Source organism: Chiloscyllium plagiosum, chromosome 29, assembly GCF_004010195.1.
Source record: "Chiloscyllium plagiosum isolate BGI_BamShark_2017 chromosome 29, ASM401019v2, whole genome shotgun sequence".
Lineage (NCBI taxonomy): Eukaryota > Metazoa > Chordata > Chondrichthyes > Orectolobiformes > Hemiscylliidae > Chiloscyllium > Chiloscyllium plagiosum.
Genome location: NC_057738.1, coordinates 35,180,717 through 35,196,579, shown reverse-complemented (window position 1 = coordinate 35,196,579; position 15,863 = coordinate 35,180,717). Strand labels below are relative to the sequence as shown.

Sequence of the window (15,863 nt, the reverse complement as noted above, 5' to 3'; positions counted from 1 at the left end):
GGCCCACAAGCCTCATTCCTGAGGAGGGGTTCTTGTCCGAAACGTCAATTCTCCGGTTCCTCAGATGCTGTCTGACCTGCTGTGCTTTTCCAGCACCACACTCTCGATTCTGATCGCCAGCATCTGCAGTGCTCACTTTCTTCATCAAAGTTGATGAAGGGCTCAGATAAAGAGTCATCTCGACTCAAAATGTGAGCTTGCTCTCTCTCCATGGATGTTTTCTGAGCTGCTGTGATCTCCAGCATTTATTGTTCTCATGTCAGGATGTAGCTCACTGTGTTACAGACCAGCACCCTTGCCTCAGTGACAAGGTTCTGCAGCAAGGAAAGTGGAGAAGCATCCTGCAGGAACTGAGGGTAAAGGGTGCAGTCCATTTAGCGGAGACATTAAATCAAAGTCTGCTTGGGTGGGCACAGCTCTATTTTCAAGCCAAACGGACCTGCATCCAGTTTCTTTCGCAACATTCACCCCTCAGAAAACATCCCGCAGGAAAACAGATTCTCTGGTTGTTCTTTGTGGGAGCATGCTGTGTACAAAATGTCTGCCACATTCCTGACATTGCAACACTTTAAAAAGTGTCATTTTGAGACTATCAAGTGGTTAGAAAAAGCACCAAATAACTGTGAATCTTTCTTTCATACGAAATCTATTCACTTGGCACAGAATCATTCACTGTTGGAAATAACAGAAAAACTTAATTGCAAAAATGTGACAGGTCAGACAACAGCGGGAAGAGAAAGCATTATTTTGATGCTGAGTGGCTAACCTGATGCACATTTCATCACATTCTGCTTTCAATTCAACAGTCGGCAAACATGGCTACAATTAATTTTTTTAAGGCAGCATTTATTACTCAGTGGAGTTGCAGTTTGAACAAAGTGGTTTGTTTGAGCCATTTTAGGGGGTGGGATTCAAGAGTGAGGGTCCCATTGCTGAGATTCTAGTGTCAGTTTGGGTAAGGATGGTACTAGGGACATCAGTGAATGAGGCAGCTTTTTGACAACAGCTGATGCTAGTTGCTGTTATTGAGACTAGCTTTCAATTGCAGATTTTATATTAATTAATCTGCCCTGGTGGGATTTGAACCCATTCCTCCACGGACCTGCACGTTATCAATCCAGTGGTTTTGCCACTACATCAACATCACCCCTTCCCCAGCCCCTGAACTATAGCAGAGTATTAGCAATTCAATAAGGGAGCCTCACGACTGAGGTCACAAAGCACAGGAGGAGACCATTTGGATCATGCTGGCTCTCTTAGGAGCATTCCGGTCACTTCCACTGCCTCACTCCGTTCCCTTAGCCCCTCCTCAAGTCCAGTTCTGTAACAGCCTTCTATATTCCCACAAAACATACGCATGCGCAATATCAGAGTGGCACACAGTGAGTCATTGACCAGAGAACTGAGGTGGCAAGATGTTTCTCTTTGTAAAGAATTCCTCTGAAAGCAAAAGGGAAATAAGATCATGGTGGAAAACATACAGCTCTGAGTGGTCAGGCAGTGTCAGACACTGAGGCTTGTGACCAAACTACATTTCACTAAGGCAGCCTGAACTGTACCCCAGTACAGAGTAGCTAATGGTGACGCCTGTACCCCAGTACAGGCCAGCTCAGAGAAATAACTCTACCTCAATACAGAGTAGCTCAGGGTGACGTCTGTACCCCAGTACAGAGCAGCTCAGGGTGACAGCCTGTACTCCAATATGGAGCAGCTCAGGGTGATGCCTATACCCCAGTACAGAGTAGCTCAGGGTGACATCTGTATCTCAGTTCAGGATAGTGCCTGTACCCCAGTATAGAGCAGCTCAGGGTGATGTCTGTACCTCAGTACAGAGCAGCTCAGGATAATGTCTGAACCCCAGTACGGAGCAGCTCTGGGTGATATCTGTATCCCAGTATGGAGCAGCTCAGGGTAATGTCTATACCGCAGTATAGAGCAGGTCAGGGTGATGCCTCTACTCCAGTACAGAGTAGCTGAGGGTGACATCTGTATCTCAATACAGAACAGCTCAGGGTAATGTCTGTACCCCAGTATAGAGCAGTTCAGGGTGACACCTGTACTCCAGTACAGAGTAGCTCAGGGTGATGTCTGTACCTCAACACAGAGCGCTCAGGGTGATGTCTGTACCTCAGTACAAAGCAGTTCAGGGTGATGCCTGTACCTTAGTAAAGAGCAGGCGGAAGTGGGTACTGCAGATGCAGTAGATTAGAGTCAAGATTAGAGTGGTGCTGGAAAAGCACAGCAGGTCAGACAGTGTCCGAGGAGCAGGAAAATTGACGTTTCTGGCATTCCTGAGGAAGGGCTTTTGCCTGAAACTTCGATTTTCCTGCTCCTGAGATGCTGCCTGACCTGCTGTGCTTTTCCAGCTCACTCTTATCTTGTCAGTAAAGAGCAGCTCAGGATGATGCCTGTACCCTAGTACGGAGAAGCTAAAGATGATGTCTGTACCTCAGTAAGGAGCAGCTCAGGGTGGCATTTCTACCGTGTATAGAGCAGGTAAAGGTGACATCTGTACATCAGCACAGAGCAGCTCTGGGTGACGCCTGTATCCCAGTAGGGAGCAGCTCAGGGGCCTGTAGCTCAGTAGGGAATAGCTCAGGTTGATGCCTGTATCCAGTATGGAGCAGCTCAAGGTGCCGTCTGTACCCCAGTACAGAGCAGCTCAGGGTGATGTCTGTACCCCAGTAAAGAGGATCTCAGGGTGACACCTGTCCCCAGTACAGAGCAGCTCAGGATGATGCCTGTATCCCAGTACAGAGCAGCTCAAGGTGCTGTCTGTACCCCAGTGCACAGCAGCTCAGGGGGAGACCTGTATCCCAGTACAGAGCAACTCAGGGTGATGTCTGTACTCCAGTACAGAGCAGCTCAGGGTAATGTCTGTACCCCAATACAGAGCAGCTCAAGGTGATACCTATACCCCAATACAGAGCAGCTCAGGGTGACACCTGTACCCCAGTATGGAGCAATTCAGGGTGGCGCCTGTACCCCAGTAAAGAGCAGCTCAGGGTGGCACCAGTACCCCAGTACAGAGTAGCTTGGAGTAACGTTTGTATTTCAGTACAGAATAGATCAGGGTCATATCTAATTGGAGGCTGCAAATTCATTGAGATCAGCAATGCCATTCAGGACTGGACTGGAAATCACTGTTTCTCGATCCACACATGCTACCAAACCTCTGAGTTTCTCCAGCATTCGCTCTATGTATTTCAGATTTGCTGGTGTTCCAGAGTTTCTGAAGTGTTCAGGCCACTTGTCCTTGCGAGCACTTGACTAGAATGAGCTGCTATGTTGTGCAATTTCTAGAGATTACCATGAGTAACTCATGGCATTGCTGGAAGACAGGTGGATATCCAGTGCAGAGGGTAACGTTCCCACCTCCCAGCTGTCACTTTAAGGAGACAGCACCTTCCTTTGTTGATCTGTGTAACCTAATATTATCCAAAATCAAAATGTGACAGCTTGTTTTTATTACAAACACAAAAAGAGAGGCAGATTTTTGCTCACTGTCTCAATCTACAGTCGTGTCAATGGCTTTGTATTAACAGCAGACAGACAGTTGATGGACACTGACTGCTGTGGACAGGAATGACACTTAAACCCAACTCCACTCACAATCAGGCAGGGGAGGAGGGGGCAGCATTACGATGAATTGTTTATAGCTCTGAATTCCAGACTTTGTCCCCTGACGTTTTATCTCTCTGCCAAGGGTCATCTCTGCCAAATATCGGGGTGGGTTCATGGGTACAACAGCCAACAATCATTCTGAATTGTTCATTTCAAGTTTGCAGCATTTACTAAATTACTTTGGGGATAATAGATAGGAAAGATTGAAATAGACAGATAGACACAGAGAGAAAGAGATGGGGGTGGAATGAAGAGGGGTGAGAGATAGATAGAGAGAGAAGAGGGAAAGAACATAAGAGACAGTAAGAGGCATAAAGACAGTGAGACAGAGAGAGAGAGAGATAGAGAAAGAGAGAGAGGGAGGGAGGGAGGAACATTGAGGGAGGAAAGATAGGGGAATAGAGACGCAGTATCAATATCCAAACCAATGTCCCATAGTAACTATATCCAGACCAAAATTACTCAGTAACCACATCCTGACCAATAGCCATTATCCTTTATTCAACATCACACAAAAAAAAGGTCATTACCATGATCCTGTTCGAGGGAGCTTCCTGTGTGTGAATTAGCTGTGAAATTTCCTACACAACAACAACGGCTATACTCAACGTCACTCTCATCAGAGCAGGTGGCTACACAAGTGTAATGGTAAAGTTATCGTAGGCAGTGTGGACTAGATGACAACTCTCTCTCACTAGAGAGGGACAACTGGTGATGGTCTAACCCAAGGGTCACCAGCCCTTAAGTGAGGGGAGAGGTTGAGAAGGAGGGTCCTTCATGATAACCTCAGTTAATGTGGGAATTGGACCCACGCTGTTGGCATCACTCTACATCATAAATCAGCCGTCCAGCAAGAGAGCTAACTGACTCCTGCACAAGAGTAACTTGTGGGCACAAAGGTGTTCGGATTTCTTGAGGCAGGTACCAACTAGGGTGAGGCCAGGCGGACTGGGTGAGACCATTTTTACAAATTGAAGCAAACAAGCAGAATTAGCATTGCACAGGACTGAGAATAGACAAAGGGTGCGAATAAGGAAGGTGCAGTCAGCAGCTTGCAAATGATCAACTGGTGCTCACAGAACTCCCGACTGTCACTGACCTTAACACTTATTTAGCTACTCCTTAGAGTGCTCCTTAGAAGCTGCTCAGTGTCTGGTACATGCCAATCAATTCATCAAGAAAGAGAGTGGGGTGCCCTTTGATCCCTTATCATGATTGTAAGGGACTGCCTCGGACTGGCACCTACTCCATCAGCAATGCCTAATGGAAGCTGATTAAAGAAAACCATTTAATTTTACTCTACAGACAGAATACAGACCATACTCAACCAGCCCATGGTCGCAAAAAAACAAAATAAAATATCTACCATTAGAGTGACTCCACAAATAGATAACATTCACTGAATAACCCTCAGTGTACCACTAGCTACATTAATAACCAATTTATAACAACCAGTTGAGCTCATTATGTGGTTCATTTACACATTCATGCACAGGATTTCTACAAATAAAAAGGAATAAGATCAAACTTTAAAAGAATTATCCACGACAACACCTCAGCCAACCAGAGCTGACTTGCCAACCAACCAGCGTCCTTTTCTGTAGTGTCAAATGTTGTGACTGCTTCAAATTTGGCATTCTTGCATTTGTGTCCTGATGAGTGTATGATGAAAAGTTTCAGCAATATGGCCTCATTATTCAGTGATTCTGAGTACCAAGACAGTACTGAGTACCAGAATTAGATAGGAAACTAAATTTAAGAGGCATTTGGACAGACACATGAACAGGCTGGGAATAGAGCGAAATGGACCACATACAAATATATGAGATTAGTTGAGAATGGCACATGAGTTCAGAAGGTTTGGCACATACTGGGCTGAAGGGCCTGTTCCTGTGCTGTATTGTTCTATATTCTATGATGTTTGTAGAAACATAGAATTCTTACATCAAGGAGGAGGCCATGTTATCCTGATTTCAATGCCCTGCCTGGAAAATGCAAAATTCCACCTTACTGTCTGGAGAGCTCAGTTATTCACAGGTCATTTATACGGAGGGGCCACAGTAAGGAGAGTCCTTTTTTTTTGGAAAACAGATTAGTAGCAACTACAACGTACTTACTTTATCTCAGTAAGAGCTGATGGCGCAGGTCCATGGGTAAGAATACTCACAGACTCAGATGTTTACAGTCCAGAATGAGAACATCAGCCCATTGTGCTCGCACCAAATAAAAGATTTACAAGAATGTTGCTAGGGTTGGAGGATTTTGAGCTATAGGGAGAGCTGAATAGGCTGGGGCCGTTTTTCCTGCAGCCTCAGAGACTGAAGGGTGACCCTTTATAAAATCATAAGGGGCCTGGATAAGATAAGCAGACAAGGTCTTTTTCCTGGGGTGGGGACTCCAAAAGTAGGGGGCATAGGTTTAGGGTGAGAGGGGAAAGATTTAAAAGGAACCTAAGGGGCAACTTTTCCACGCAGAGGGTGGTGCGTGTATGGAATGAGCTGCCAAAGGTAGTGGTAGAGGCTGGTACAATTGCAACATTTAAAAGGCATCTGGATGGGTATATGAATAGGAAGGGTTTGGAGGGATATGTGCCAAGTGCTGGCAATAGGGAATAGATTAGGTTACGATATCTGGTCGGCATTGACGAGTTGGACCGAAGGGTCTGTTTCTGTGCTATATATCTTCATGACGCTAAGTGATGTGCAAGTACCTTTTTGCTGGGTGATTCCTCCTCCTTCGCCTCCCCTTCTTCCTGGCTCAGTTTCCTTTTGACCGAGGGTCTTCGGCGTTTGGTGGGGGATGGGGGACTGGAGCCCAGCGAGCTGGTAGGCTCTTTCTCGTGGATCTTCATGTGCCTGCAACAGCAAGAGGACAGGTTTTAACATTCATTTCAGCTTCCACAGCCAAGGCTTCATCGTGACCAACCAGACTGGAGGCTGGATCACCGGGAGCTCAGCGATTCACGGGGCCAAGTGGGCTGGGAGGAGAGAGTCTGGAACAATGTACACAGAACCTCTCATTCCTTTCAGCCCATCGCATGCAGGTACTGACAGTCTGACCCTTAATACAATAGTAGTCCTTTACTGAAATACAAACCTCGCAATTATGCAGATTCAGTTTTAACAAGAAAACTAAAGTTTATTATGCAAACAAAATTTTAAAGAGAAACAGAATAAACCAAACTATTTACACATATGGCAACTTTAAACTTGTGGTAAAATACAATCCCATCCATCCCAAAAGTACTCTTTCACAATACTCCCACCAAAGAGAGTTTCCTTCTCGACAGGACTTAATTCAACTGAGGCTTCAATTAATTAGCTTGAGAATTTTAAAGCCTCTTCCTTGAGTCTTCATACCACTAAGCTTAGGCTTTCTCAGCTTCATAATTTGAACGAAGAGAGTCAAAACGTGCGGTACTGGAAAAGCACAGCAGGTCAGGCAGCAACCGAGGAGCAGGAGAGTCAACATTTTGGGCATAAGCCCTTCCTGACGAAGGGCTTATGCCCTAAACATCGACTTTCCTGCTCCTCGAATGCGGCCTGACCTGCTGTGCTTTTCCAGCGCCACACGTTTTGACCTTATAATTTGAATGCATTTTAAGATATAACGTAGCACTGAAATTTAAAGCCCAAAAGCATCCAAATGGTGGGGTTACCATTAAGTAGTTAAAAAAAAGCTTGGGATTGAGTTGTGGTGAAGGTGTAGTTCCAAGGTAAGTTTGACGTCTGCCTCTTATCCATCTGCTCTCTCCCAGTGAACTATGCTGATAAGCCACTTCACTCTGATTCAGGATGCTGGGGACCCTGTTCATGTGTGCATGTGCGTATGCATGTGTGTGTGAGAATGGGGGTGTGTGTGGATGCAGGGGTCCCAGTTCCTCCTGTGTAATCTGGATCTTCAACACAATTACATCTATTACTACACCAGTAATTAAAAAGCATTCACTTGAAGCTAATACTGCCTCACTGACATGGATGTCTATTACAAGGGTCTATACTTCAGCCCACAGAGACACAGCCTGAATTCTGTAGGGGCAGCTAAAAATGGTCAGGTCCCAGTTCGATGACAAGTCTCATCCTGTCACAATGAAACTGCTTCAGTATAGTGTGTGCAGGACAAGAAACTGAAATCAGAAAGTTTTCTCAACAAAGATTCACACTCAATGCAGAGCTTCTTGTCTGACAATGAAACAACTCACAAACAGAGCACACACTCCAAAGCAAAATCAAAAATGGAAACCTCTCCAAAAACACAAATAAATTGGAATACTCCCAAGAAAGATAGTTAAAGCAACAAATGTAACGAGACAGGGATCTCTGTCAGAGCTGGTGATAGTTACCTTAATTACTATTAATTACTAACTCGAGCAATGTGATTACACTCCATTCTCAGAACTATTAAAACTGATTATGTATAAACAAGCCAAACAACAACAGCAACGTGTATTTACGTAGAGTTACTACTCTGTTAAACATCTTGATATGCTTATAGGAGCATGATGAAACAAAATTGGACTGAGATGTTGGGTAGAATCTCGTCGATGAGCTGGGGGTCTCAGCGAGACAGACGGTGAAAGATGTCACCATGCGGCCTCTTGGCAAAAGCCCTGCCATCTGCATAATAACCCAACACTGGTGAAGCCAGAAGAGGGCCTTCACCCAGAGGGTGGGCATCCAAAGATAGGTGGAGGGGTAGATAATGTTGAGGAAACAGGGAGACTGCAGAGGGACTTTGACAGGCTAGGAAAGTGGCAGATGGAATTTCAATGAGGGACAGTGTGAGGTTATGCACTTTGGTAGGAAGAATAGAGACATAGACAATTTTCTTAATGGGGAAAGGCTTCAGAAATCTCTAGCACAACATGCTTTGGGCGGGAGGGGTGGGAGATTCTAGTTCAGGATTCTCTTAAAGTTGACTTGGAGGTTTGTTGGCAGTTAGGAAGGCAAATGCAGTGTTAGCAATCAAGAGGGCTAGAATACAACTCCAGAGATATACTGCTGAGGCTTTGTAAGACTTCAGTTAGACCACATTTGGAGTATTAAGAGCGGTTTTTGGCCCTGTAAATAAGAATGGGTGTGCTGGTGTTGGAGAGGTCCAGAGGAGGCTTACAAGAATGATCCCGGGGATGAAGGGCTTGTCATATGAGGAACAGTTGAGGGCCCTGGATCTGTACTTGATGAAGTCTAGAAGAATGAAGGGGAGAATCTGATTAAAACTTACAGAATACTGAGCGGCCTGGATGGACTGGATGTGGAGATGTTTTCACTAGGAAGAGAGATTAGAACTTGAGGGCACAAGCTCAGAGTGAAGGGACGATCTTTTAGAACTGAGGTGAGGAAGAATTTCTTCAGCGTGGTGACTCTGTGGAACCCACTGCCACAGAAGGTAGTGGAGGCCAAGCCATTGAATGTCATTAAGACTCAGGTAGATAGGTTCTTGATTAGTGAGGGGATCAAAGACAGGGAGAAGGCAGGAGAATGGGTTGAGAAACCTTAGCCATGATCGAATGGCCGAGCAGACCTGATGGGCTGAATGGCCTAATTCTGCTCGGTGTGGTGTTGGCCCACTCAGCGAGAGCTGCCTGCCAATCAGGGGCTCCCATCTACAGTGGCATCATGGAGGTGGCCAAAGCTGCTGGTGGAAAAGGACCTTCTGACACCCTCTCCCCCCCCACTCCAAATCCCACTGCTCTACCCCAACCCCAAATCACCCCTCTCCCCTGGAAAGAATGGACTAAATGGTCGCTTTCTGTGCTGTAAACATCAGAGTTTCCTTCATCCAGAGAATTCGCCACCACAGGAAGTGTCTGAGGCCAGAACATTTAACGTTTTCATGGAGTTAGATATAATAGAGCTAAAGAGATCAAAGCATTTGGGTGAGTAAGTGGTAACAGGGAACTGTATTGGATGATCAGCCATGATGATGTTGAATGGCGGAGCAGGCTCTAAGGACCGAATGGCGTCCTCCTGCTCCTATATTCCTATGTGACAAATGGGGGTTGGTAGAGAGAGAGCACCAGGGCAAAGGCAAAGGCAAGGCACAACACCATTCTACCAAACATCAGTCCCTCGATTAGACTCCCGACTGCCTTTGATAGAAAGCTATCCTGGTCCTGAGGTGACTCCAGGCTGCATGAAAACTATCAGCTAAGGTGCACCCTGTACAGTGACAGGGCCCATCTCCAGCTGGATCTTGCCCAGCCAGTGTGATCCAAGGCCCCAGGGTCACTTGGCAACAACTGGGAAGGCCGGCCCTGGGTTGTCGGAGTGGTAGAGATGGGGGAGTGCCCCCTAACCCACAGTTAAATGTCCCTTGTGCCACCGAGCCAACCAATTCCCAATGGCAGAAGATTCCACACATGAAGAAAGTGCATCTTGGAGAAGGAGGGACAGGAGAAGAGGCAGATGGAAAGAATCCCTCATTTTGGAGCCCAGTCAGCAATAAAAGGCACAGCCACCAACGGGGGAGCAATTCCAATTGCGGCAAGCTACAGAGGCCGAGAGAACAGGCAGAGGTGTGGGGGCTGGAGCAGATTACAGAGAGTGGACAGGACAAGGCTGTACAGGGATTTGAAACCAAGGGTAAGATTCTTAATACCAAGTGGTTGTGTAATGAGAAATTAAAGCCAACCAATGAACAGAACCATGTTTTAATGCTGTTTAAAAGTCTGGGATATTATCTTTAAATTACCAGACTCAAAACCATGGGATTAAATTGAGCCCACAGAAAAAATTCCAAGGTAATTTTGAGGAAAATCAACAGGAATGTGTTGATATTGTGAGCATCACTTCACCGTGTTGTGATGGAGTCAATGTGTGCACTATAAATCTCCGCCTTCTCAAAACACTGTCAGGTTATGTTCGAGGTAAAATACCTTTATTGTGCTTGTAAGTAGCAACGGTGTGTGTTTAACACATCACCACTGGAGCTTTGAGACGCACAAATATTTTTCAAAAGGGTGGACGCAAAGAAGCAGAGTGTCTCGGGTTTGGCCTCAGCTGGAACGCGGTGTCCACTTCCAGGCGCTACGCCGTCTTGGGAAGGGAGTCAAGACCCAAGAGAGGGATATACACAGACACACAAAAATGGATCTACTCTCAGTCCAGGAGAGAAGGCAAAGAGGGAACAGCTCCAAACATAATGGGCTTGGATGGAACAAATGAGGAAAGACATGAAGGTCAGTAATGAGAAGACACAGGTTGAAAAGTGATTGGCAAAGGCTGCTTCAGAAAACACCTCTTTTAAAGCCCAACGCAGACTGGGTGTGGGGATAACGTACTATTGAAAGATCTGACAGATGTTTATTACAGCTCCTGTGAGTACATACAGGGTCTAGGCTAACACTAAACTATTCAGACACTGGCAGTAACAAGCTTCCATCAGTGAAATATCCTAGAAGTGGTCCCAGCAAAGGCACAGGTGGAGACCTTTAATCCCAGGGCTTCCCAACGTGAGGGTCAGGACTCCAAGAGGGGCAGCCTGCTGATATTTTGAGGAGGGTGAATTGTGAGGCAGCAAGGGAGTGAGTGCCCACAGAGGGAAATCTCCAATTGTGTTCCCTTTACGACGAGTCCCATTCTCATGAATGTTCGCAGCACCTTCTACCTGAAACTATATTCAAGCACGGACAACGGGGAGTGGAAGGGTTAAAGTGCAAACAGCTCAGGAGCATTTCGTCAAACCATTGGGTCGCACACTATGATACAGTCAAGGTATCATGTCTCTTTTAGGTGGAGACACCACACCACTATTGCACAAAAGAATTGGCTAGCTAACTCACAGTTCTTCAATAGAGCTATGCAATTATACCCAGAGTGTGGTTCTCAACATGTATCCTGTAAACATTATCTCTTCCAGTTTCTCCAATTCCCTTTCCAAAACTGCTGCTTTCACCATGTTCCAGATCCCAACAACATTCCACACTCAACCTAACCTGTTGAGACTCTCTGGTAGTCTCAAACAATTACCGTTAGCCGGAGAAATCAATTAGCTTCTTTTTTTTTAAAAATCAAACCAAGTATCTCCACCGGTTCCATGGACAGCAGATGTACAGAAGTGACCTGCACTCTACTCCCTTCAACAGGCCTCTTCACCCAGCCTCAGACTGTCAGTGGCATCACCAACACTTGGCCTAATTATTTAGGTTCAAACAGTTACTAAGCTGCAGGGGGAGAGGTTCCAGTGGAGGTGATGGAATAGAGGGAACCTTCAGAACTAGGCATTCTGACGTCACAAACACAGACATGCGGACAGTCAAACATTCAAACTCCTTATAGTGGGAGTGTGGAGATGGGGGGGGAATTGACCAGACATTAACCGCGAGCCATTCCCCCATTATCTTTTGTCACCAGACCCTCACCGGGCTGTTTCTCGTTCTACCCCTCTTCACTTCTTTTCTGAAAAAATCTCCTTTGAGATTATTAGCCAGCTTTCTCCAAGGTTTCCAAGCAGGTGTGTGTACAACAACAACAACAACTTGCACCTTTCTCTATTCACTTTCGCGACATGAACATCGCTGGCTGGGCCAGCGTTTATTGCCCTCAAGGTGGTGGTGGTGGTGAGCTGCCTTCTTGAACTGCTGCAGTCTACATGCTGTGGGCTGACCCATGATGCCCCTAGGGAGGGAATTCCAAGATATTGATCCAGCGACATTGAAGGAATGGCAATATATGTCCAAGTCAGGATGGTATTGGCTCGGGTGGACCTTGCAGGTGATGGTATTCCCATGTCTTTAGAAGGACAAGGGCAGCAGATATAAGTGGTCATAGGTTTGGAAGATGCTGACTCAGGATATTTGGTGCATTTCTGCAGAGTATCTTGTAGATAGCACACACTGCTGCTCTTGAACATCGGTGGTGGATATAGTGGATATTTGTGGGCATGGTGCCAATCAAGTGACTGTCTGGAGTGTTGTTGGAGCTGCACCCATCCAGGCAAATGGGAAGTTTTCCATCACACTCCTGACTTGTGCCTTGTAAATGGTGGACAAAATGTTAGTAGTCGGGAGGTGAGTAACTTGCCGCAGCATTCCTAACCTCTGACCTGCTTTTGTAGCCACCGGATTTATATGGCAAGTCCAGTTGAGTTTCTGTTCAATGGTAATCACCAGGATGTTGAAAGTGGGGGGGAGGGGGGAGGTGGATTTACGCTGTCACCTTCGTTGTCGAGAAGTGACCTCAGCGCCCTTACTTTACAGAGAAGGAAGGAAACAAAAGGAACTGCCAGCCCTCATGCTGCCCAACTGCTCAACTGGCAAGAGTATAGCTCAGAGGATACAGTGTGTTGACCCTCCACCACAGCCTTACAGCTGATGGTACAGATTACAGATGTGGTCCAGTGTAATCCCACAGATGAACTGCATTTTGTAATGAGACACTGAATAGGTCACTCTGTGCTTGGGACGTTGGCACTCATTGGGAATAGCAATTGGGCGAATGTTAAATTCCAACAGGATGCACCTCATTGTTTTGGCACTTTTGTGTTTGACATGAATGTCAGAAAGCAGTAAGCATTCCTGAACTGACTGACAAAGGTGCTTCAAATGGTGCCTGTAATCACCATCAGCAGAGGAACCCCCAGCATCAAATCGAGAATTAAAAAGGCAGCTTTCCACAGAGAATGAAGATAGAAGAGTATTTACTTAATCAGTGCAACATTATAGTCAGGAAGGGAGAGATAGTGGAAAGATGAGGGAAAGGATTGGGTGATTGGAAGAAGAAGGTGTTTTATTTTCCTTCTATCTCCTTCAAATTCCAGAAAATGGTTAGAATCCCACCAAACTGCAAACCCGGATCTCCTAACCACATGCCCTGTGCTTTTTTTACATCTCATTGTCGACTTAAATGGAAATAAAACACATTGTGAAGATACAATGGTGCTGGGAGTGGAGGGGGAGGCAGCCAAGGCTCCTGCTCCCAGTTTGACCACATGAAAGTGCTGTACTCGGAAACAGAGCGACTAACGTCAGGACGCAACAAAGTTCCCTCAGCCCCAAGCTCTGTGATGCTCCCTCAACCTCACTTTCTTCCTTCGAGTCACTGTGACCAGTATTGGGTCGTCCAGCCAGACCACTCTGCACGTAGCTCTGTGCCACGCTGCGTTTGTGAACTCCTGGTGACCTTTCATCATATTAAAGACAAGATGGCGCCATCAGACAATGTGGGGGAAGCAGACAGAGCAGGAATGCTGCACGCGAGAACCACTCGCTCAGTTACGAGACACTCTATGCTGGGGGTGCGATTTTCCAACTGGGCTGGACAGCCCGAGTATTAGGACAGTCAGACGAGCTGCTGAGTATTCCCAACGTTGTCCTGTTTCTATCCCGAGCAGGAGGAGGACGTGTTGTTGTTCCACTTTGATGTAGCCAGTTTGCTGATGAGCACGTACAAGGAGGACAAGCCCGGTGGTGGGGAGCAGCACATTTCAGGAGGTAGAGCTCAGCGCCGCCTGAATCCAGGGAGGTGCCAGCGGGTCGGAACATGTCCCACAGGGTGACTGTACTCTGAACCATCCTGTTATTCTGGAAACTCACCAACCTTGAGCCCTGTCGAAATACACCAGCTCCTGCACTCATTGCTTTGAAAACATTTTTTCAAGCCTGTGAGTGAGCAGCCATTTTAACCTCCTCCTCTTCCAGCTATTCTCAGATCGAAGTGTAACCTCACGCAGTCAGAGATATTTCAGATTTTCCTTCAAAGCAAGCATTCATTCGATTCACAGGAACCAGCAGAGTGAACATGGCAAACCCAGACAAAGGGGTGGAGAGAGGAAAACTGCAGGCTATGTGCTGTCCTGGAGACCAGCATGCACTGCAGTCACTGAGACACATCCAGCACACTGCAGCAAGCTCAGCTTTAATGGTTTAGTCTTCCCCTAATCCCAGCTGTGGAAGAAAGTCAGGACTCCATCACAGGAGGGGCTCCTCCTACAAGACAAACTGTTCATCCAAATACCCCTTTAGTGGAAGCACTGGGGCAAATGCCAAGGAGCTTTCATGTTCCCAGAGGGGACACTGGTCCCTGGCATCGCTCTGTGATTCGGGAACCATCTGGGAAGGCACAGGACCTTCATACATGACTGACGGAGGGTTATAGTTTACAAATAAGTTGTTGTCAATCTTTGGAATGCAAGGAGTTAAGGATGATGCTTTACCAAACAGATCTGGGATTTGGAATGACAGATTTAAGGTGCCTCAGGGAGCAGCTGGACAAGTGGAGATGAAGCCTGAGCTCAGTCAGGATTGTAGTGAACAGTAGAGCAGGCTCATCCTACTGCACGGTTCACTCTTATTTGTCACCTTCTTGTATCTAACGTTACTTGTGTCTTTTTGTGTCCCACTACCAGCTTAGCTTGTCTAGCACCATCATCTCTTTTGCTGTTCACACTAGCAGACAACTTTGCCTGCGGTCTTCATCATTATCTTCACTTGTCCACTGAGCTTTAATGCTCCAGTGAGAGTATGCCTTTGCCAGGGGCAGGCACAGCTCTGTTGGTAGCACTCCTGGACCTCTGGATTCAGATCCCAGTCCTTAGGAGAATTTCTTCTCTCTCAGAAAGTTGTTAGAGCGTGGAGGTCAGGCAGGTCTTCAACCTTATTCTGAGCCAAGTGCAATACATCTTTGATAAACAAGGGAGCTGACGGGCCTTGGGAGATATACAAGCAAGTGTTATCGCGTCTACAATCTCATCAGCCATGTCCTCATTCAGTGGAGGATCAGGTTCAAAGGTCAAATGGGAGCAGGAGTAAGTCCTCCCCAGCGTTTGAGCACAAAAATGAAGGCTGACTTTCGAATCGAGTACTGAAGGGGTGCTGCACTGTCAGAGGTGCCACCTGCCAAATGAGACATTGAACCCACTATCAGCTTTTGCAGGTCGGAGTAGAGGATCCCATGGCACTATATTGAAGAGTAAGAGGTATCCCAGGCAGGAAAAGTCCCGACTTCCACTTATCAAATCCAGCTGCAACATTCTGGCCTTCATCAATTGATGCAAGATCGTCAATGCATCAATAAGGGGAGAGATCGGACAGGTCCTGGTGCCTGTGGTACAACTACCATGCAGATTTCACAACCATCAGCAACACGTTTCTCTACCGCTGTATACTTGCTGGAGGGAGAGGGTTGGAGTCCTTGCCAAACTGTGAAAGGATGAGAAACATTGGCTGGAGCTGTTCTTGCAAAATAGGCCCAGACTTGAAAATCGTAATAAATCTCACATACAGATATCAACCCAACTTA

The 15,863-nt window shown here is 46.4% G+C and overlaps 1 protein-coding gene across 9 annotated transcripts in view; it reads right to left on the bottom strand.

Moving 5' to 3' along the window:
* rreb1a (ras responsive element binding protein 1a) overlaps window positions 1-15,863 on the bottom strand; it is a 220,994-nt gene that overhangs the window by 46,819 nt on the left and 158,312 nt on the right. For all 9 annotated transcript variants that reach the window (XR_006315932.1, XM_043719508.1, XM_043719503.1 and 6 more), the window contains one exon: window positions 6,335-6,479. Coding sequence is in view for 8 of the 9 variants with exons in the window: in XM_043719508.1 (XP_043575443.1) it covers window positions 6,335-6,479 (145 nt within the window). In the remaining variant the exon portion in view is untranslated. The remainder of the gene's footprint in view (window positions 1-6,334; window positions 6,480-15,863) is intronic.